At 34.1% G+C, this 24,690-nt stretch overlaps 2 protein-coding genes across 12 annotated transcripts in view; one reads left to right on the top strand and one right to left on the bottom strand.

Annotated features, from left to right (window-relative positions):
• Window positions 1-15,768, top strand: part of LOC136027518 (zinc finger protein 239-like) — a 39,356-nt gene extending 23,588 nt beyond the window's left edge. For 5 of the 8 annotated variants that reach the window (XM_065704855.1, XM_065704851.1, XM_065704852.1 and 2 more), the window contains 3 exons: window positions 1,932-2,081; window positions 3,198-3,368; window positions 12,605-15,768. In XM_065704855.1, the coding sequence (XP_065560927.1) occupies window positions 2,036-2,081; window positions 3,198-3,368; window positions 12,605-13,473 (1,086 nt within the window). In that variant the 5' untranslated portion in view covers window positions 1,932-2,035 and the 3' untranslated portion in view covers window positions 13,474-15,768. Of the gene's footprint in view, window positions 1-958; window positions 1,113-1,931; window positions 2,082-3,197; window positions 3,369-12,604 lie in introns of all 8 variants that reach the window. The other 3 variants (XM_065704853.1, XM_065704850.1, XM_065704856.1) reach the window with 2 other exon arrangements.
• A 3,952-nt stretch (window positions 15,769-19,720) lies between these two features.
• The window catches only part of LOC136027514 (zinc finger protein 239-like), a 31,484-nt gene continuing 26,514 nt past the window's right edge, over window positions 19,721-24,690 (bottom strand). For all 4 annotated transcript variants that reach the window (XM_065704836.1, XM_065704839.1, XM_065704837.1 and 1 more), the window contains one exon: window positions 19,721-22,841. In XM_065704836.1, coding sequence (XP_065560908.1) covers window positions 21,706-22,841 — 1,136 coding nt within the window. In that variant the 3' untranslated portion in view covers window positions 19,721-21,705. The remainder of the gene's footprint in view (window positions 22,842-24,690) is intronic.

Here is a 24,690-nt window from a genome sequence, read left to right as displayed (position 1 = left end):
TGCTGTTTTCAATACTGTCCAAGCGTGTGGAGGCGTTTGGAAGTTCACTGTCTATTCACAATATTGTGGACTCCAAACTATTCAAAATGAATGGATAAGAATCTTGGACCATTTTTTAACACACTCTACAAAGAAAGATGATTTATTTGAAACTAAAACATTTTAAGGCTCTCAATATTTTTGGTTTGCATCTAGTTTTTGTCCTTAATTTGGGTATATGTTTTATAAAATTCAACCTTGAGATGATTTTTCCCTAGCATGAAACATTTTGTTAAAAATGAACTTAGCCATTTATTAAGAGCTAGGAAAAATTATCTGTCTCCCTCTCTATAATCATGTTGTCAAGATGACAGGTTTAGTTTCAAATAAAAATTTTTACCCATTCTTGACAACAGGATAGTATAGATGGTGACTGTTATTGTATATTTAAAAATACAAATTTATGCTTAAAATTTAGTTAACTTTATTTATTAAATTTATTTAACTTTATTTTCCACCATGGCATCTGTGTCATGGCCCCTTCTAAATCTTGGTTATAACTGTGCTATATAAGAAACATTCTCGATCTTTTTATTTGAAACTTTCTATTTGTCTTTTATTGTGGTTATATTTTATATCCTATCCTTATTTATATTCTACATTTTTTTCTGCTGTTTGCATGAAAAGTAACAGACACTAAAAATTAATTCTGATTCTTTAAATTGGTTAAGTGGAACCTAAAACAGTCATAGTGTTATGAAATCAGAAAAAATTGGAAATGGGAACAGAATAATTGGTATCATTTTCTGTTCTTATAGGGTAAGGCTACATATGAAAATATTGTTGTATTGAATATGTAGTCTACAATATCAGGATATTGTAAAAACTTTAGAGCACTCAACAGCATTATTTTTTTTCAAAAGCTGTTTTTAAAGATTTGGTTTATCTCTATTTTGTTTGTTTAGTTTATCTTTTGTAGGCTGCTAAAAAAGGTGAGATGGGGGAACATTAAAAATGTAGGACATCAAACTTCTGGTTACTTTTTGTTTCAAATCGACGTGATTTTAATGGGTTTTGGACAATATCAATATCTGTGCACTCTGTCTTAGGTTACAGCTGTTACTGCAACCAAGGTATATATAAAATCTTTGGAGTACAGGTATTTTTTGGTGCTATTTCTTACCAGTATATCCTCTGTTAGTGTAATTAAATACTTCTAGTAAAAAGGTGAACTTGATTTCATATTAATATTGGCATACATGCTGAAACAATATTTGGATAAACAATTAATTGAAGTCAAATTTAGACATTGTCAAAGGGTCCCAGGAAGATTTTCCTCCATAGTTAAGCTAAGCAATTGATTGATTTTTCAGAATGTTTTTAGACAAAAAATATTAGAGATTAGTAGATAATAAAAATCTCTAGGCCCATTTTTGTGGAAATATCCTAAAATTTCTTGAATTTCCCTTTAGATGTGAATTTTAAATTGCTTTAGAAGGTAGTTACTAGATTTTTAATATTTTTTCGTTAATTCAATGCTATTACATAGAATATTTTGGATGTAATTATTATAACCTATTTATATTAGGCATATACTTTGCAGTGTTTTAGTCATTAAAACTATTAATAAAAGCTTTATTTCAGGAGTACAAACAATTTTCTTATAGTTTTTTGTTTGGAAAATTTACTAACAGAGTAAGCTAGTAGCTGTGCTTTGCTTTTTACTGTGAAATCTATTTAACTTCAAATTAACTACTACACTTTCAATATAGTTTCATCAAAATTCAGTTTTTGAATTTATCACCATTTTCTTTAAAAAAAAGTCAGATTTATATTGCCTTTGACTGCTGAAGGAGCAAAGGCTTTTCTTTTGACTCTATTAATATAAAATATGATTTGCAGTGGTTAAAAGTCATTATTAGTCATCAATTATTAAATCGTTTGTATCTTAGGACTCTCCTGACAAAAATCTGACTGTTGATGATAGTATTGGGCTTCTCATAATTTGGATTAACTCTGTTCCAAGATTTTTATGGACTTGCCATGAATTCTGAAAATGGCTGATCTCATCACGGCTTCTAAGGATTCTTTCATTAAAAATGGTAAGGTATAATGTTCGAATTTCTCTTTTATAACAAAAGAAAAGCTACTTTGCTCTAGTAAATAATTGTTGCTTTTTTTTCTTCCTTATTAAGTGGTCACAACAAAAAATTGAACTGCATATGTTCTTTGAAATAATGATTTCAAAGGGTGAGGGGTGATAAAAGTGGCTTCTTTGTGCTGCAAAATACATTTAAATTCAATTTACTAGCTTTTATTTTTAAGCTTGGTTAGACAAATAATCAATTGGTAGAGAAATTTTCTGTCTATCTTTTCTGTATGCAGGTATGATGAACGAAATATTACCATCAAAGAAGGGGTAAAAGTGGGGTTTCAGATGGGTATAAGGCTAAGTGATATATAAGAGAGGAATTAAGTTATTTGAATTCAGCTTTTAAATTTTGGGAGACTATATTTTGTAGTTTTTTGTTTGAGAACTAATGCAGAAAACTCCAATGGATTGTTATTCTTTTACCTTTCATTTTGTCAATTTTGTTTTTGATTGTTTAGCTGCAAAATGTTATATATTTCTTTCATTCAGTATTCATTTATACCTTTCTTAATCCAATACGTTATCCTAAATTTACACTTTTTCACCTATCAGTTCTATGATATGAATTTTGTTGTATGAATTTCAGGTTTTTATTGGTTCTATGTTAGAGAATTTTTTAAATATTTCAGGTTTTCGTTTGCTTTATATAAAGCAGGTTTTAAAGACAATTTTAGAAAAATCATACATATACATCCTTACAAGTAACTAAGAAGAAAAGGAGTCTCATTTGTTTATTGAGCTTTACTGTTAAATTTATCTATATCTCTTTAGGCGTGCACTAACGGGGGGCTAAAGGGGTTGTATCCCGTCATTCCCCTTTGAAAAATTACATTATGTTTTTAAATATATTTTATGTGCTTAGTTTTATGCTCCATTTGTTAGTCCTCGCTCAAAATATGCATTTAAAGAATTAAAATAGACTTAAAGTAATGCATTAAAATACCATTTTTTTTTTCGAAGTAATTTTTGACGTTTTCCTTTGTTTGATCCATGGACCCCCAGTTAGCCACCCATAATTATTTTCTGAGTTCACCAATGTGCCTTTTTAATTTGTTATTTGTTTTAGAAGCTGAAGATGCTTTACCAGGTGACATTGAGAACCCCTTTCACTTTCCAAACCATCTTTTGTCACCAAAACATGAAGATGTTCCCTTGCTTAATCTGCCTACCATTTCAGGACCATGTAAATTTGAATATGATACCCAGGAATCAGAACGCATATGCTCTAACAATGAAGGTATATCTGAAACATTGTGTTTTTTGGTGATTGGAATATATTGGATAGTATTTTATTAGACGAAAATAGGACAAACGGACTGAATCTTAAAATGTTTCATGCGTAAAATGTTCCTTTGTTTCATGTTACTGCAATGTGCATGTGTTTGCCAAACCGTTTCTATAGCTTATGCTGAACATTTTAAATTTTCACATTAACGTAGTTTAGCTTTAGGCTTTGTAACCAGCCTTAAAACTTCATTTTTAAATCGATTGTACAATCCTTAGTTGTACTGTAGCCTATATTAGTAATAATGATAATGTGGATACTAGTGCTTCTCTCTCAACTGCGCACCTTAAGGGGATCATTACTACAACAGTCCTATTCTCTTTGCACTTGCAGCCATGATACATCCGGATTAGATAAAACTGGCTTATAATATCTTAAGTTTCCTTTACTGAATTGATATAAGGCTGGATTTTAAATGTACTTTATAATATGAATAGAATTTTGATGAATCAAAAAGTGACAAGTCTTCAATCCCTTTTTTCTTTTGACTTGCGCTAAGATAAAGAAAGTCATTTTCATTTTTACCAGATGCATCAACATATGGATTATCCTTGGAGTATTTTATATACAAAGGACTATAGTAAACCGGTGTATTTGAATTCAAATGAGCTTGTAGGATTTATGATATAGTATTGGACTTTACTTGACTAGTCATTTTAAGCTAGGGATTGTGTCAACCGCTAGTATCAACATATTCAGCAGAATGACTTTTTATATCACTGTAGGCTTGGCGTGACCGATTCTGTCAACTTAGGCATGGTGATGACAAAAAAAATAGAAAATGTGTAAAAAAAATAAAAAATGACAAAAAAATGTAGATTAGTCCTAGCATCAAATACATCCTTCAAAATGTTTTGATGTTTGAAATATGGTGAGAAAATATGTGATGGTGCTGCTCAAAATACGTTATTTGTTGAAATGAGATAGAAATAAGCATATGTGTTATTCAAAATATATAAAATTTTCTTTGAAGTATTTTGTTGCTTGAAATAAGATCGGAAAATATGCGATAGTGTTGCTTAAAATCTGCTCTTTCATGAAGTAAGGTAAAAAGCAACCAATTGCATTATTAGTAATATCAAATATCTTCTTATAGATGTTTTTTGATGCTTAAAATATGATGAGGAAATATGGGATCTTGTTTCTCAAAATGTATTGTTTCTTGAAATAAAATTAAAAAAACTAAAAGCATTATTCAAAATACTAAATATTTTCTACAAAATGTTTTTGTGCTTTAAATAAAAAGAAGAAAATATATGGTGGTGTTGATGAAAATAAATTCCGAAACAATTTTTGAAATAAGCTAAGCTATTATTTGCTTTAATTCAGGCCTTGAGGATAGTTTGCAGAATATAGTTGTCGCAAAAGATATTTCGTAAGATCAAAATTAAATATAGCTAAAAAAAAATCCTGTTGGGGATCACTTTACTGTTCACTGTCAATATAAAAACGGAAAACTGTAGCAAATGATAGCAATTTATTAATTCTAATACAATTTTGGTAAGACACATGTAGTTCTCATGTTTGAAAGAAAAGCAATGGTGCTTTAGATCAGTTTATTGTTTCCAATATAAATTGGGGTAGACACACGTACCTGTTATCTTTGAAAGAAAAGCAATTTGGTACTTTAGATCATGGCTTGAAGCTGGTATGCAGAATTCAGTTGACTCAAGAGACTTTATATAAGATCAAAAGTAAACATTGCTTAGAACCTCATGTTGGCGATCAGTTTATTGTTCACCGTGTATTGAATAATAGGAAACTGTAGCAAATAATAGCAATTTATTGATTTGTATACAATCCCGGGTAGAAGCATGTAAGTGTCATGTTTGAAGGAAAAGCAATTTGGTGCTTTAAATCAGGGCCTGAAGCTGGTATGCAGAATCTAGTTCACTCAAAGGATTTTACAAAAGATCAAATTAAACATTGCTAACAACCTTATGTTTTGTAAACTGGTGTATCTAAATTCAAATGAGCAGTTGAGTTTATGATACAGTATTGAACTTTACTTGACCACTTACATCAACATATGCATGGTGTAACCGCTTGTATCTGCATAATCATGGGATTGAGCGCTTGTATCAACATTGCCATGGCGTGACTTATTCTATCAACATAGGATTAGTAATGACAGAAATAAGTAAAAAAATATAATTAACAAAATTGGGTATGTGTTTCAAATTATCAACTATTTTCATCAAAATGTTTTGATATATGAAATAAGATGAAGAGATAAGTGATTGTGTTGCTCAAAATGTAATTTTTATTGAAATAAGCTAATGCATTGTTCAAAATATCATTTATTCGCTTGAAAAAATTTTGGTGCTTGAAATAAGATCGAAAAATATGTGATGGTGTTGCTTAAAATCTACTGTTTGTTGAAATAAGATAGAAAAAATTCAATTGCATTGTTCAAAATTTAAGTGTTTTTCTCTAAATATTTTTTTCTGCTGCTTAAAATAAGATAGAAAAATTTTCAATGATATTGCTCAAAATGTATTGTTTCTTGAAATAAAATAGAAGTATGTTTTTGTTCAAAATGTTTTCGTTGTCGAAAATAAGATAGGAATATGCAAATATGCCATTCAAAGTACGAAATATTTCCTACAAAATGTTTTGCAGCTTGAAATAAGATGAGGAAAATATGGGATGATATTACTCCAAATGCAGTGTTCGGATTCGCCTATAAATTCCAATAAATTCCTATATTTTGATGCACTCCTATAAAATGCCTATATTTTGGCTAAAATCCTATTATTCCTATATTTTCGGCTGAAGACCACTAAGAACATTGCTCATGATTTGCAATTTTCTGTCTTTTGGTGTAGATTGATAATTAATTACAACTGTTGAGCTTTTTGAACTTAACAAATGCTTTGTGTTGGGCTTAGTAAGCTGCTTCTGCCTGGGCTATGCTGTTGTGTTGACTTAGTAGCCTATGTTTTGTTTTTTGTCATGTTGGGCCTGTCCGGAATGAGCGAAAATCAGTATATAGGCTAGAAGTCTCTGTTTAATGAGACTGGATGTTCTTGCGACTTCTGTGTTTCCTGGCTGAACGCTGGCTGGCTGATGTGAATACGGCCCAGTTATTCAAATGGGCTATTCTAAGATAGTTGCTAATCGAGGGAAGTATAATAGACATGCACTGGGTAGGCTATATGCTACATTCTGTGATCAATCTGTCCTTTATCTATCTGGTCTTTATCCCCTTCTAAAGAAAAATGGTGTTAATCAGATTCGGACTTTTTATTTCAGATATTGTAAATTTTTACTTTATCTCCTCCCCTTTGTATAGCAATGTTAAGATAATTCGTAAGTTTGATGTCCCCGATATAAGTGCAAAGTTGGCCCTCCTGGATGGAAGATTGTCGGAATCAGCTTTTTATCGTTTATCGCCTCATCATCCTTTGGTCCGTCTGTTCGGTTAATCTCATTGTAGCATACTGTTTTTATGGCACTTGGTATTGACCAAGTGACATATAGCAATCGCAACTTCAGTCGGTCTGTCTGTCTGTCGGTCCTGGTTTTGCTACTTTAGGCACTTCCAGGTAAGCTGGGACGATGAAATTTTGCAGGCGTATCAGGAACTGCACCAGATAAAATTAGAAATATTCGTTTTCCCGATTTGACCATCTGGGGGGAGTGGGGGGCCCGTTAATTCAGAAAAAATAGAACGATCAAGTATTTTAACTTACGAACGGTTGATCAGATCTTAATAAAATTTGATGCTTGGAAGGATATCGTGTCCAGAGCTGTTATTTTAAATCCCGACCGGATCTGGTGACATTGGAGGAGTTTGGAGGGGGAAAACTAAAATCTTGGAAAACACTTAGAGTGGAGGGATTGGGCTGAAACTTGGTGGGAAAAATAAACACAACTCCTAGATACATGATTGACAGAACCAGAAGAGATCCGCTCCCTTTGGGGTAGTTGGGAGGGGGGGTGATTCTGAAAAATTAGAAAAAATGAGGTATTTTCAACTTACGAATGGGTGATCGGATCTCAATGAAATTTGATATTTAGAAGGACATCGTGTCTCAAAGCTCTTGTTTTAAATCCCGACCGGATCTGGTGACATTGGGGGGGGGGGAGTTTGGGGTGACCTAAAATCATGGAAAACGCTTAGATTGGAGGGATTGGGCTGAAACTTGCCAAGAAAAATAAGCAAAAGTCCTAGATACATGATTGACATAACCAGAACGGATCCGCTCTCTTTGGGGTAGTTTGGGGGGGGGGGTTGATTCTGAAAAATTAGAAAAAATGAGGTATTCTTAACTTATGAAAGGGTGATCGGATATCAATGAAATTTGATATTTAGAAGGATATCGTGTCTCAAAGCTCTTATTTTAAATCCCGACCGGATCTGGTGAAATTGAGGGGAATTTGGGGGGACCTAAAATCATGGAAAACGCTTAGATTGGAGGGATCAGGATGAAACTTGGTAATTTATGTGACCAGGCATCCCAAACCATTTACCACAGATCTGATCCCAAAGACTTCCGAATCCTATATTTGGGCCCGGGAAATCCTATAAAAATAGGACAGAGCCTATAATTTGAAACGAACCGACCTGTCCGAACCCTGCAAATGTATTCTTCCTTTAAATACGTTTGTAACTAAGAAAAGCCATTAAGCGATTTAATTCAGAGCTTGAAGCTATTGGGCAGAATCTATTTGAATGAAAAGATATTACGTAAGATTAAAATTAAACATTGCTGGAAACGTCCTGTTGGGGATCGGTTTATTGTTAATCGTCTTTATAAAAATTGAGAACTATAGCAAATGATAGCTAGTTGTTGTTTTCAATACAAATTCGGGTGGGCATACGCAATCGTAATATTTGAAAGAAAACAAATTTATTGCTTTAAATCAGGGGTTGAAGCTGGTATTTGAAATCTAGTTTACTCGATAGGTGTTACATAAGACTAAAATTAAACCTTGCTAAGTACCTTCTGTTGGGGATCAGTTTATTGTTCACATTCTATATAAAAACGGGATACTTTAGTAAATAATTGCAATTTATTCCTTCCAGTACAATTTCAGGTAGGCACTCGTAACTGTTATGTGTGAAGGAAAAGCAACTCCGTGCTATAGATTAGGACTTGAATCTGGTATACAGAATCTAGTTGATTTAAAACATATTGCGCAAAATCAGATTAAACATTCCTAGAAACATGTTTTTTGGAATAATTTTACTGTTCACCATCCATGTAAAAAACGAAAACTCTATAGAATAATAGCATTTTCCTTTAGAGCAAATTCGGATAGGCCCACCGTTATTGTCATTTTAGAAAAAAAAGTTTGTTTGGTGCTATTCATGGGGGGTTGAAGCTGGTTAACAGAATTTAGTTCACATAAAAGATTTTGCGTAAGATCAAAATTAAACAATGCTAAAAAACTTCTGTTTGGGATCAATTTATTTTTCATTTGGATTTTTGTCAAGTAATTATAGTAATTTGAATTACGATAGAAATTTTATCTCCATTCGTGTCCAATTTCAGGTCGTCCCCTACTCCTGCCATCGATTCATATAAAATCGTAGATGGCAACTTTGCTTGATTACCTGAAATGCTGCTATTTATTCCACTATTGGCATAGATGGTAACATAACTGATTTTAAGCTAGATTACATTAGGTGAACTACATCTAAGCTAGGTTCGTTCGGGTTCTGCTGGTGTGAGGGGGCCAGACTAACTGAACTTAGGTGATAATCATTTATGTTACCATCTATAACTATAACATAATAGATGGGCACTTAGGGGAGTCAAAATATGTTCCCATAAATGACTATAAATGGATTGATGGTTTGCATTAGGGGACGACCAGTAATTGTTATGGAAAGAAAAAAGTACTATCATTTGCTGCGGTTTCCCAGTTTTACATAGGTTGTAAATCAGTAAACCGATTCGAGTAAACTGATTTACATTGTCTAATATTCATTTTACATAATGTCTTTGAGGCAACTGGATTCTACAAAATAGACTGACGCTCTTATCTAAAAAATGAAATAACCCTTCTTTAAAACAAAGGATCATTTAATTCAGTTCTTAATATTTGCTGGCAGAGTGCCAAATAAAAAGTAAACTTACCCCAAACAGGAGTTTCTTGGTAGTGTTTGATTTTGATCTTAGGTAACATATTTTGTGTCTACTAGATTCTTTATACCATCTTCCACCCCCTAATGTATAGCTCCTTTTGTTCAAACAGGACAATTACGGTGTGCTTAGTCAGAATTGCAATGGATGTATGCCTATCCAAAATTATATTGGAAACAATAAATTGCCATTTTTTGTTACAGTTTTCTATTTTTGATAGACGACGAACAGTAAAGTGATCCCCAAAAAGATTCTATAGCATCTTTTTGCAAAATCTTTTCTTAAAGCAAAATTAATTATGATTTTGTGTACTGTCTTTTCAGTCAATTAGATTCAGCACAGCAACTTCAAGCTCTGAATTAAAAAAACTTTATAGCGTTGCTTGTTTATAATCCTGTTTCATGGAAGAATAATTTTTGAGCAACAACCATCATATATTTTCCTGGATTTATCTTATCTTAAACAGCAAAACATTTTGATGAAAATATGTTATATTTTTATTGCTGTATTTTTTTATAATCATTTTTCTAATGTGTGATTCTTTCATTTTTAGCATATTTTTTCCTTTTTTCAACATGTCTACATGTTGTATTATGCGTATTAATTAATTGCAATTAATCCGGGGATTTTGAGAAAAAAGGAGCGAGGGAGGAGGTCTAGTTGCCCTCCAATTTTTGATTACTTAAAAAAGCAACTACAACTTTTAATTTTTTACAAACGTTTTCATTGGTAAAAAATATACGTAACTTACGAATTAGTTTACGTAACGAACTTCTATATTTGTATGTTTTTATTGCGTGTATGAAGGGGTTCAACCCTCTTCGATACCTCGCTCTTTACTCTAAAACTTAAATTTTGTCCCAATTCCTTAAGAAGATGATGTTGATACAAGCGGCCACACCGTCCTTATATCGATGTAAGCGATCAAGCAAAGTTCAATGCTACATCGTAAATTCTGCTAGCCCATTTGAATTCAAATAAACTGGTTTACCAAAATCATATTCTTAGGAATGTTTAATCAGATCCTACGTAATGTATTCTGAGTCAACTAGGTTCTGCTTACCAACCATAAATCTGTCTGTTATTTGATAAATCTGTCTGTTATTTTAATTTCAAATTTTATTTGATTTAACAAGAAAATTGGCTGTTAAGATCTGAACTGCTTACCAAAACTATTTACTGTAGAAGACTAATCTACTGCGAACTCTTGATTCAAACTAAAGTTCAGAATACATTTTTTGCAGATGAAGTCAAAATTTTGTGTTTGTATTTAGAACGAGTTGTTTTAAATGTATGGCCTGAAGAACTTATCAAATCTCATATGATTAAAAAATTAAAAAAGCACCAATAGTCACATTTTGCTCTGGTCTTAAAAATAACAGTTTAACTTGGGATAAATCTATTTATAAATCGTGGAAAACGGTGAAAAAATACAAGATATTTGCTGGCGATGGTGTCACTGTGTGTGACCAAAATATCCAGAATTTTTCTTCATTGTTTTTTACTGTCCGTTAGAACGATTTATTCTTAATGAAATGTGACGAAACAGGACTTGTGTCTTATTTTTAATCGAAATCTTTGCTGCTATCCCAAAAATTTTACCATTATTATATGATTTGCATTATATTTGCTCATTCTCTTCAAGTTAGAATAATTCCTAATTTTTGTTGTAATATTTCCTCTCCTTCACTTATGGTCTGATTTACCCCACAGCATTCTTCTAGATCAAGGAGGCACACTCGTGCCTCTTTAAAGAGGCGAACCACGACAATGTTAAGCGATCTTCGGTTCCAGTGGTCGCAGAGGGATGGGGAGGGATGCATTTCGTAGCCCGAGCTCCAACTAAGAAACCTGCCAAATTTCATCCCCCTCCGACTTTTCCTTCATGGGGAAAATCTGGCCGAAAGTTTCGACCACCCACCCCCCCCCCCCCCCCCTTTAACGTTGTCCGATCGGGCTGAAATTCACAAGTTAAGGTCCCCTAGGGCCCAGGAGCTTATCCGCGAAATTTCAGCTCGATCCGATAACTCCTTCCCTGTTTTCCAGAAACCACGCATAGCCACTTAATGTTCATGTTCTCCTTTTGTTTTGTTTTTTTCTGCCACGCCTACAGGTCACAGCCGACATCGGATCTGGGTGTACGAAGACTCATTCGACGCGGAATTCTCCGAGTGATTTTCCTGGAAAGTTTCGTCGGAAAATCTTAACCCCCCGATTTTCTAGCTTAGAAAAACCCATTTCCCCATAAGAGCCCATGTTAATTTTTGAAATTCTTAAAAGTTATTTAAAAGTTATGTTTATACACATGCAGGTATTTCGACTTCAAACCTTCCCGGTTAGCTTTGTCGGTAGAGCGTGGGACTTTTAATCCTAAGGTCAAGGGTTCAAGTCCCTTATCGGGCGTTTTTTTTTCACAAAATATGAAAAAAACTTCGTTTTCTTAAAGAGTTAAAGAGGCTGCGTCCCAAAGTCGAACCTTAAAACGTTTAGGAATTAGGAGAGGCAGTCCCAATTCCTGTACGAGGAGTACAGGAATTATTAAATTACATCCACCATGGATTGTAGTAAAATGTACAGAAATAATATGAAAAAAACTTCGTTTTCTTAAAGAGTTAAAGAGGCTGCGTCCCAAAGTCGAATCTTTGTACAGGTTTGTTGTTTTGTTAATTAAAAGAGGGCCTTTCCGAATTCAAGAGCGGGGGGTTAGGGGGGCGGTAGCCCCCCACAACAAAAAACCTGTACAAAAGAGTCTTTAAAAGCGGGGGGTTTGGGGGGCGGCAGCCCCCCAACTGCCTCTCCTAATTCCTGTACGTTTTAAGGTTCGACTTTGGGACGCAGCCTCTTTAACTCTTTAAGAAAACGAAGTTTTTTGCATATTATCGTTTAAGGTTTTATTTTTGCTCTGTTGTTACATTAGAATAACTGATTTTAAAAGCTAATACACATCACCATGAAGGAGAGTAGAAAGATCAAAAATAGAAATAGTCGTTAAAACAAATCATAAGATATACTATTGTTTTTTTTTTACTCTGAATACTTTTAAAAATTTGTGAAATATGTGCTTATTTTACTGTGTATACTTTAAATTTTTAGGTCACTTTTCACCAACCGTATCTGGAACACATTTGCAGGGAAATACGTCACTAGGTTTTTCAAAGGATACATCTACTAGTGGATTCTCAAATGCAGATGCATCAGAATCCGAACCGTTTAAGTTTCATGTTTGTGACCAAAGCTTTTCTCAAGCACGAAATTTGAAGACCAATCAAAGAATGCATACAGGTGAAAAATCGTTTAAATGTGATGTTTGTCAAAAATACTTTTCTAAACAGAGTGGTTTGAACAGGCACCAAGTAGTGCATACGGATGAGAAACCGTTTAAGTGTGATTTATGTGACAAGACATTTTCTCTCGCTGCAACTTTGAACTACCATAAAAGAATTCATACGGGTGAGAAACCATTTAAGTGTGATGTATGTGACAAGACGTTTTCTCGGATGCAGGACTTGAGCAAGCACCTAAGAGTACATACAGGAGAGAAACCGTTTAAGTGTGAGGTATGTGACAAGACCTTTTCTCGAGGAGACACTTTGAACCAGCACCGAAGAGTGCATACAGGTGAAAAACTTTTTAAATGTGATGTATGTGACAAGACGTTTTCTCGCGCTGTTAATTTGAAGAGCCACCAAAGAGTGCATACAGGTGAGAAGCCGTATAAATGTGATTCATGTAAAAAATGCTTTTCAGAACTGGGTAGTCTGAACAGGCACAAAAGAATTCATACGGGTGAGAAACCGTTTAAATGTGATGTATGTGACAAGACCTTTTCTCAAACAGGAAGTTTGAACCAACACCAAAGAGTGCATAAGGATGAAAAACGGTTTAAGTTTGATATATGTGACCAAGCCTTTTCTCGAAATGGAAATTTGACCAAGCACCAAATAGACCATATGAGTGACTAGACAGTTACATGTTATGAGTGTGAAAAGTGTTCCTCCTCAACGCCCCGCTTTTTACGATGAAGTTTGACTTTCTCTTAACTCTATTTTGAAAACAGTAAGAAACTTTAGCGTAAAGAGCGGGGCGTTGAGGAGGAAAAGTCCCTTTCATATACGGAGTAATTTCTGTTCGTTTTAAGTTTTAATATTGCTCCTTACTTTGTATGTTTTTATTGCGTGTATGAAGGGGTTCAACCCTCTTCGATACCTCGCTCTTTACTCTAAAACTTAAATTTTGTCCCAATTCCTTAAGAATGAGCTCTGAATCACGAAGGCCGTAGAATAAATAGTTGAAATTACTAAAAATCTTTAGCGTAAAGAGTGAGATATAACGAGGAGGTAAGCCCCTCATATGCGTAATAATTTTTGTTCGCATTAAGTTTTAATGCTGCTCCTTACTTTCGGTAGAAAAAACTTTTCATACTTATTTTTTCATTGTTTTTCAAATAATGCTAGAAAATCCTGCGGCCCCTTCATTGAAATTCTCTTCCCCCATGAAGAGTTTCTCCATGGAAATATCCTCCCACGTAACTCCCCCCCTCAAATCTCCCCCTAAACAAAAAAATACCCCTGAAAACGTCTGTACGCTTCCCAGTAGCCATTACTATATGTAAACACAGGTCAAAGTTTGTAACTTGCAGTCCCTCCCACGGGGACTGTGGGGGAGTAAGTCGTCCCTAAAGACATGGTTATTAGGTTTTTCGACTATGGTGAATAAAATGGCTATCTCAGAATTTTGATCCGGTAACTTTTGGGAAAAAATGAGTATGGGAGGGGGCCTAGGTGCCCTCCAATTTTTTTGGTCACTTAAAAAGGGCACTAAAACTTTTAATTTTTGTTAGAATGAGCCCTCACGCGGCATTCTAGGACCATTCAGACGATATGATCACCCCTGGGGAAAAAAACAAACAAACACGCATCCATGATCTGTCTTCTGGCAAAAAATGTGAAATTCCACATTTTTGTAGATAGGAGCTTGAATTTTCTACCTTATGATTCTCTGATACGCTGAATCTAATGGTGTGATTTTTGTTAAGATTGTATGACTTTTAGGGGGTGTTTCGCCCTATTTTCTAAAATGAGGCAAATTTTCTCAGGACCGTAACTTTTGATGGGTATAAGTGACCTTGATGAAACTTATTTATTTAAAATCAGCATTAAAATGCGATTCTTTTGATGTAGCTATTGGTATCAAAATTCCATTTTTTAGAGTTTCGGTTACTATTGAGCCGGGACGCTCCCTACTACAGTTCGTTACCACGAACTGTTTGATGAGAGTGACTTCATGCATTCAACCGCAGGCATTACTACATATGGGTTCAACTGCTTTTTGTTTATTTGTAATTAATATTTCCTGTATCTGACACTGAATATTCTGGTGGCTTTAACTTTGACTGTTTGTAAATACAAGTAATTGCAAGTGCAAAAATTTATGACTACATGAATTTGCAACCGTACCTGCTTTTAACCAGAACCACTTGTAATTTTAACTACTTGTAACTGCATTTGCCTCTACTTGCAATTGCAAATGCTGCTACTTTTGAACACAATCAAAAATGACTAGATGAGCACTGTCGGTTAAAGGGCCTATCAAAAATATCTTAGGAATAATTAAGGCCAATAAGTTGCAAATTTCGATGACTTTTGAGGAGGCTGTTGAACTCAGTAACAAGACTATGTTAATTCAAATGGTCAAAACTGAAAACTTGCAATATCTAAGAAGATGCTAAGGGTTGTGCGTTGAAACTATCATAGGATGATGAAACGGATTTAGGGCAAACCGTTCGACAGAACAAGCAGTTGCAGCTCTTTTATTAGAAATAAATGATTGTTTAGATGATGATTTCCATGTGGCTACTGTTTTCTATGATATAAAAAAAGCATTTGACACTTTAAATCATGAAATTCTCCTTGACAAAATGATAAATTCCGGCATAAGAGGGAAAGGATTGCAAATTATTAAATCATACCTATGCGGACGCAAAATCACAATAAATGTCGGTGGAAAAATGACTAATTTAAAATGTCTTATTGATATTGGTGTCCCCCAAGGCTCAGTATTAGGTGCACTTTTATTTTTGATCTATATTAATGATCTTCCCCGAGGTTTGCATGAGAATATTAGCCATGCAGTTCTATTTGCAGATGATACAGCTATAACAGTTAAAGCTAGGGATTCATTGACAATGATTGAAAATCTGACTATAAGTGTTACCTCAGTTAATTGATGGTTTGTTACTAATAAACTACTTCCAAATTTTAAGAAAACTAATTTTATGGTTTTTCGTCGTTCAAAACGTTCCACTCGAGAGATTTCTTGTGAGGAGCTACAGGTTGGTGGTCAAAAAATCCGAGGGTCCAATCATATCGTTATTTAGGAGTTTTTCTTGACCCCCTTTTGTCATTTCATAATCATATTGAGTATTTAAGATTAAAACTTAATCAAAATATTGGGTCGATGTACCGTGTTAAGAATAAAATTCCTTTTACCATTTTAAAAATAATATACCTCTCTCTAATTCCTTCTTATTGGAATTATTGCTCAGTTGTATATCTTAATACATTTTGGAAGCATATAAAACCCTTACAGGTACTACAAAATAGGACAATAAGAATACTTGGAAATTTCTTACATCGACCTTCAAAACTTGAAAATGTTTCGGAAATTAAAACATTATTCCTCTTCTTAAATTTGTTGGATTTAAATGATATACGAATAATAAATACTTCCATATGGCATTTTCAAATCCAAAATTCTAAAAATTATTTTTATGACAAATCTCTGTTAATTTTACTTCCTCGTTCGGATTTTTGGAGGGCTAGGATGTATCGAATTCCTTTTTTAATCTCTGAAAGGTCAAGGTTTTCGATTAGATACCAAATACCCTTCATTGCTAACAATTATAAGTTGAATGATAAAATTCTGTTTGATCCATCCTAAAAATCTCAGCTATATTTAAAAAAGCAAATATTAAAGATTCTTTGCTAAAATTTTGATTATTCACCATTGATGATGGAAATTTAAATTATTTGATCTTCTTATTTGTGCGTTTGTTTTTGTGTCCCTGTGTCTGGGATGGCCTCTCACGCCCCTCCTGCCCGATATTTATATATTTAATTATGTTTTATGAGTTTTTTTTTCTATTTTGTGTGTCTTCTACCGTATTATATTTTGAAATCATTATTACGATGAGATGTTGATGTTTTTTCTTATGTTTACATACAATTACAGATCGAACTTTGAGGTTTTTACGACAACATAAGATCGTACAAAAAGAAACACATTGTCCACTTCGGTCTTAGGAAATAAGAGGAAATCCATTAGTATGAAAATCTGTTACAATGTTACTACCAATTAGTTTGAAGTCAAACCAACGAACTCTAGAAGAGTTTCTACTACCACTGTATTGTAGTAAGAGACTTTTAATTAAACAGTATCAAATGTACTATGTCCAAACACCAGCTAAAGAACAGATGGAGCTCCAATGGGAGAGGGGAGGGTTTTAGATTTGGTGAAATATCTCTTCTTTTTATCTCCATTATAAACAAATTAACACAAATTATTACCGCCCCAATCTACATTTTCGTGAATAGGTGCCACCGGTAGTCGTATGTTTTGTTGGTAGAAGGACATAATTGCCCTTTTGTACTGAATAAACATTCAATTTTACAAAGTGAAAATTTAAAATGAACATTACGAAATACACAATTTCTAGAAAATTACTTCAGTTGTTGTTAGGTGAATCAGGGTTTTCTGATTCATGAAATTCTCCACACTAAATTTATTTGACGTAAATATGCCTACACAAAACCTGTTGTAGCCCAGTGGATTGATGCTCTGCTTGGCAATGTGGAGCACCAATGTTTGATCCCCACCACAGCGAAGCTGGGCGACAAGCTTGCTACTTGTTCCTGTAAAACACTAGCAAATGAAACGTCAACTCGAGGTTCTATGCGCCAGCAATGATTCAGAAGGATCTTTGTCCTTTTTTTATACCTGGAAAAAGTCCTCAATATTGTGTCTCTTCATATTTAATTTTTTGCTGTATCTTCAAGCCATGTATCTTAGTTTTGCTGTTTTTTGCCTGCTGAACATTATTACAACTTTGAATAAATTGAAAACTATCGATTAAGCATGGAGTTTTCAAATGATGTTATCTAAATGCATTCCTACTTGCTGTTTTATGTTAAAAGTTACGTTCAATAAGTTTAAGAAATAGATACTAACACCCAAATCCAAAGGAATGAAATAACAATGTACTTGAGCACACAAAGCTTTCTCTTGCCCGGCAACAATCGATATTGTTAAAATTAAAAAAGGTAGATACAAAAAGGAGTAATTGTCCACATGTTCGAAAACGCATTTCAGAGACCAGAATTTCTTTAACTCTTTTAAGCACTTATAGTCTCTCAGTTTCATAGTTTTTTATTATTCCTAAGAAGAGATACTTTTCGACTCACAGCAAGCTAATCAACTTTTAAGCCAAGAAAGATAAAGTTCTTGTTTTCACCGATCAACAAAATCGAAGAGTTAGCAAAAAAGCTTTAAGGCGCGCTATTCGGAAAACTACGAACGAAGTAACCTCAGAGAAATTGTCCCACAGCTGGGTACCATAAAGAACAGCTAAGTTCTCAAATGAGGAAAAAAAAGGTAGAGGCGTAAAGGGAACCCATGTCCCATCTGTGAGCCTACCCCTTCCAAATAAACTTTTATAAAAGATCGGTAAGTTGGAACATGTTATCCTCTTCATCACTATTTTACCCCATCACCCTTCTAACACCCTTCAGAGAAATCTAGAAATTCTATGCAGGTGACAAATTATTTGAAGTTGAATTGCGCAGAGATTTTCAATTCGTATAATTTGAGGCTAAAATTCGGCTAAAATCCTTTCAAAAGCGTAAGCCGGCATATAACTAGAAAAGCGGATATCCTGCACCTTGTTTGACCTGCCATTAAGCGTTGACTTCCAGTTGATGTGATTGGCTAGGGACAAAATTCCTCCTATCTATCCCAGAGATAGATTCTAACATAGAAATAAAGATGTTACAGCTAGTTTTTGCCGGTGTCGGGCAATCATTTTCAATTCCATTGGTACGGTTCGAGAACATAAGCAGGCCACAAACTACTCTAATTCACTTATAAACTTTGACACATTAAGTAATCACATCTTCTTTAAATGGATAACAAAGAATATGGATTTCAAAAGACTATCTAGCAATATAGTCATATTAAAACCTAAAATGATCCGAAATTAAGGTGTACATAGCATAGCAACAAAAACGATCAAAATCTAATTTGAAGGAATAATTGAAAGGCAATACGAACAGCAATTAGAATGATGAAAAACACACCCTACTTGAAGATGATTCTATTAATCCAAAAAGGAATGAAGTACAAACATATTATACTGATAAGTGAGTATAGTGTGAAGTGTGAGTGTGAGTATATATTAGTTGATTATAAGGATACAAATAACCATCATATACAACTCAATGGGCTTCCTCGATGATTTTTGAAAGATTATGTCAGAGTTTTTGGCTAATAAATTATTTCTCTCTAAAAGAAAAACAGCAACAAGTGGAACAAGAGGAATTTTTTTCGTAAAACAGTAGAATTTTAAACTTACATGAGTTTTTCAACCCTATATCCAAAGGCATTCCTCAGCAAAGCAATAAATGAAAATACGCAATACACTTCACTATTTACAAAGAGACATTAAAATGAATAATCAAGTCAGTTATTTACGAAGAGACATTAAAATGATTAATCAAGTCAAGTTAAAAGCGGACACAAATTGCAGGAAAGAGCTGAGTTAACAACCCTCTACAATCTTAAGAAGATTAATGAAAAAAAAAAACAGCCACTTAGTTGGCGGTACTTATTATCAATTATCTCCCCCGAGCCTCTGGAGACAATCTATCTGGTAAATTCATCACTGGTACGATAAAGGCTTCGAACAAAACTGTGCAGAGGTGAATTTTCTGTTTGTTACTAGGCATGCTTTTAAGTTTACAAAACAGTGTTTTTCAGTAAGATCATGGTATCCATATAACAAACCGACTGTGTAAAGGATAAGTCACCATTTCGCTTTTATAATTCCTTCTTTTCGAATTAAAATTATTTACTATGGGCTAAAGTTCGCTCTTTACCATGAACTATTGACCACTGCAACCCTGATCTTCACTAGAAAATTTACGATGTACTCTGGGCAACGGTTGTTTGTTCTTTATTATAATTTCTAAAAAAAATATAAAGCCGTTTTCGACACAAAATAAATACATACATACATATACAATTATTGCTCACTCATAAAGCTTTTTATTATAAAGTAGGTGGCAAGCTACCGCTGCAACCTGGATTACAAACAAGAAAAAACCTACGCCTTTTTCGTACCTTAAATAGTAAGAGACGAATTTCAGAAAATCAAGCAACTACGTAAGTCAAAGGCTGCACCATACTCTGACGGAGTTTACAGTTAATTTTTTTTTTAATAAAACACACAATTAAAACACTATTTTGGTTTTCCTATCAAAATAATATTAATACCATTTGCTACCACAGTGTTGAACAAAAATGCAGTTTTTTTGTAAAAAATTAGTTCTATTTTAAAAGTTATTTTGGCTAATTACAAAAGGTTTTTAAATAAATTGATTTTCTTTCAAATGAGCCATTGAACAGTTCTCTATGATATTCCAGTCCTCCGTTAGCTGCGGGGAAAAAGAAAAAAAATGTGCCGTCGATGCAGAATATCGAAGTTCAAGTAAATTTTCTTGTTTCCCAAGCCAATAAATTTTTCTCGTTATTCAAGCCAAGGGACGGTAAGTTTCCTATATAGGGATTTCAGACAAGGCAATTCTAATAGCTTACTTCTTGGCTTGATCTGAAACTATTTTTTGGAGTTATGGGCTATTGTATTTCTTAGTATTGGACGTGATCGCCTCTTACTAGGTTGCAAGCTACTGCTGCAGTCCGGATGAACATAAAACTAGTCTGTGCAGTGTATACGGGTGCATTAGCTTGAACCTGTTTTGTTGTTGTTATATTGAACGTATCATATCTTCTAGAATAATAAATGCAAATTTTAAACTGATTATAGACGAGGACGCATCTGGACTAACTAGCACCCTCGTCCTGCAAACCCGAATTTGGTGTCTCCTTTGCCCAGGCAATGGTGGTTGAAAGTTTCAATTAAACCCATATTCACCTCAACCTTATTCTGCTCAAGCCTTCTTCAATCAACAATATAGCTTAAAAAACCTTCTGCATATTCAACTGAAAAACTATTCTGCTAGTCAAGATCTTTTTGAAAAAGTAATTGGACCCCTTTTCTTTTGCCTGAACAACTATTTTCTTTTTTCGTTACTTTTTTTCTATTGCAGATAATCTCCCTTGTTTTAATTTCTTAATTATTTTTATAATTTGTCTTCGTTTTTTGTCATACTTTAAAAATTACACAATAATATCATGATTGAGATTTGGAAAAAGTAAGTAATAGACCAAAAATACTTTTAAAGTCAGTTTCGTTAGGAAATATCGTTTCATGAAAGAAATTAAGCGTTATATCAATTGGCAATTGTCAAAGCTAGGAAAATTACTGCAATTGTCTCAACACTAATTCTTACCTAATTTACAACTGACAAAGTGGCATAATTGACTAATATTTGTAGTTTCACAGAAGGTCAAACTAATTATTTGCTGTAAATTGCTGCTAACACACTACATAACAACACCTTTCTACTTTTGTCAAACTATTTATGGTTTTGCAAGAAACATTCTCACCAAAGCTAATAATTCCGCTTTTTTTCTAAACATAAAACCTTGTAATCATTAGCAATAAAGCATAAGCCACCAACTGCAATATTAATAGATTAAAATAATATAGCAACTAACATACATAAAACTGAACAAACAGCGATTATCAAATATAAGTAAAGGAGATATTCAAAACTTTAAAGAAGTACTTATCAACTAGCTGAGGACATCAAACTTATAACATCCAAGCATAACACTGAGTGAGGTAATAAAGTGGGAAATAAAAGAATTGAAAAATTAAAGTTCAATAAATAAAATTTATACTACAAATCAAAAACAACTTAAATAATAATGCTGTTGCTGACTTCATGAACTGGTGTCATCTATGCTTCACTCAAAATATTCTAGGCCCCATGAGGTCATCAGTATTTGTACTAAACTCGTCACTTTGGAAATGTTTTATGTCCAGCATGAATTTTACGGTGAGTATATAAACTAGAGCTTCTCATGAATTTTTTCTCACAGATATCACATTTGTAGGGTTTTTCCCCAGTGTGAGTTCGTTGGTGCATAGATAAATTCTGATTAGAAGTGAAGCTTTTTCCACAAACTTCACACTCGAAAGGTTTTTCTCCAGTATGAATTCTTCGGTGTATAGATAAAATATGACCGGAAGTGAAACTTTTTCCACATATACCACACTCGAATGGTTTTTCACCAGTATGACTTCTTCGGTGTTTCGATAAATTAGAACTAGAAGGGAAGCTTTTCTTACATATATCACATTGGAAAGGTTTTTGTCCAGTGTGAAGTCGTTGATGCATGGATAAACTCTGTTTAGAAACGAAGCTTTTTTCACATACATCACACTCAAAAGGTTTCTCTCCAGTGTGTGTTCTTTGATGAATTGATAAACTCTGATTAGTAGTGAAACTTTTTTCACATATTTCACACTCATAAGGACTTTCCCCGGTATGAAATCTTCGGTGTATAGATAAATCACGACTGGAAATAAAACATCTGTCGCATAAATCGCAATTAAAAGGTTTTTCTCCAGTATGAGTTCTTTGGTGTCTGGTTAAATTGTGGTTACTAGAGAAGCTTTTCTCACAAACATTGCATACGAAAGGTTTTTCCCCAGCATGAACAACCCTTCGATGACGCGATAAAATGGAGCTTGTGTTGAATTTTCTCCCACACACTTCACATTCAAAAGGCTTCTCTCTAGTGTGAATTCTATGATGATCAGATAATCGGGATTTTTGACTAAATGTTTTTGTACATATATAACATTCAAAAGGTTTTTCTCCAGTATGAGTTCTTCGGTGTTTAGATAAACTGTAACAGGAAACAAAACTTTTCTCACAAGCATCACATTTGAAAGATTTTGGCCTTTCTTCCACTTTCTCGTTTTCTCTTACATCATTTTCAGCAAATTCATGGATGGTGCTTCCGGATTCAGGTTCGCAGTCTGATTCAATTTCTTGCTTAACATACACACTTGTAAAACCAGGTACGCACTGTGTTCTCCATTTTTGTGAAGAAGGATCATTCTCAAACAATGATGTAAGAGCAGTATCTAGAAAACAATCCCATTAAATTATGTCTTAATAGAAAGTCACAAGGGGTCGTGTGTGTCCCAACCCTGGTACTTTTTAGTTGTACCGTATTAGCAAGGATCCCTCTGAACCATGATTTCAGTCTATAAGCAAAGCTAACAAAGAAGAAATAAGTCCATTGGCCGGCTTCAATTTAATCGTTGCTATTTTAATTACCTGTTTTTTCTCTCTTACTGGAAGATATAAAAACTAAACTAGCCTGATTTTAGCTACGAGCTTCTATTTTCTCTTCATTTCCTTTTACCAAAATAGTTCCTCAATAATATATTTTTATATTTTTTAAAAAATCAAGGTTCAAATGAGCTTCAATTGTCCACTCAAGAACCTATTATTAGTAGAAAGATCCACTTTTTGTTTACAATTTCCGAATTATTCACAGCAATGTATGACTAAGTCGGCGAAACCTTAGGGATGAAAGTGTATTTGAGCAGAGATGTTTTAGTTATTTAAAGCAGAAATACTTCAAGAAATTAGAATACTGCAAAACAGTGCAGCATTTTCAAAAAATGCTTTCAAGTTTTTCACAAAGAATCCCACAGATCCTCCTCTAAAACAAACGCCCAAAAACAAAAGATCAACATTCAAATTGTTCAAATGTGTATCCATATTTTCAAATGTGTTTCCAGATTAAGGGTAAAAACTTTTGAACAGTAAAATATAGATTGTCTTGTTTACTGACTCTTGAACATGCAACATATAATTGTCCATGGGAAAAACAATCCGTATTCAGATCTATACCTCACTATTCTAATGATTGCCCTTGAGCTTTGTTGATGGTGATTGCTAATCGAACATTCCCTGTATCCCCATCGTCATTTATATATCCCCCTGTGCCCCTCGGCGTCCTCGTTGTAGTTGTGTCCCTGTGTCCCGGTCGTCATTTATATTCCCTGTGTCCCGGTCGTCATCTGTGTCATGGTATCCCAATCTGTAATTTCTCTTTGAGTGTCCGGTCGTCATTTATATTCCCTGTGTCCCGGTCGTCGCTTTTGTCCTGGTGTCCCAGTCTGTAATTTCTCTTCGAACATTCCGTGTCCCGGTCGTCATTTATATATCCCCCCTGTGCCCCCGGCGTCCCCGTTGTAGTTGTGTCCCTGTGTCCTGGTCGTCATTTATATTCCCTGTGTCCCGGTCGTGATTTGTGTCCCGGTGTCCCAGTCTGTAATTTCTCTTTGAGTTTCCCGGTCGTCATTTATATTCCCTGTGTCCCCATGTCCCAGTCGTCATTTGTGTCCCGGTCTGTAATTTCATCAATTGACAAACATGAAGTCAGTCGACAAACAACTTCATGACGACATACAGCTAAATCCTAGCAATGACGTCAGTCAACAAACATGACGTCAGTCGACACACAAACATGACGTCGGTCAACAGACACACAAACTAACAACTTATTTATATGTGTCTTTAGTGTTTTTATTGTTTGGTAAATAACGAATTATACTTATTGACGACATGACTGCCTGTCCATGGATTATTCTTTATGGTTGATTGTGTATGGCTATGCTGTTTGACCTATGTGATTGTATGGATGAGTAGGGTTAAGGCCTCGTTCAAGTGCTGATCTATATTAATCACTAATTTAGGAAAACAGTCTTCCTTTTCTCCTTCTGTTTTTTTTTTCAATGTGTTTGTGCTGTTGCATTGGTGATTTCTCTTTCCGTAATAACATAACATCCACGAAAAACCTTGCAAAGAGTGGCAGTTGAAGTTCAAATCTTGCAGTCCCACCCCCCCTAGATTTTGGAAAAGTTTATTTTTGAAATTTTTTAAATTTAAAATCAGATCTTGAGAAAGCAATTTGGAAAA

The sequence above is a fragment of the Artemia franciscana genome, chromosome 5 (assembly GCF_032884065.1).
Source record: "Artemia franciscana chromosome 5, ASM3288406v1, whole genome shotgun sequence".
NCBI lineage: Eukaryota > Metazoa > Arthropoda > Branchiopoda > Anostraca > Artemiidae > Artemia > Artemia franciscana.
Note: the sequence above shows the minus strand (reverse complement) of the source record. Positions and strands in the feature narration are given on the sequence as shown.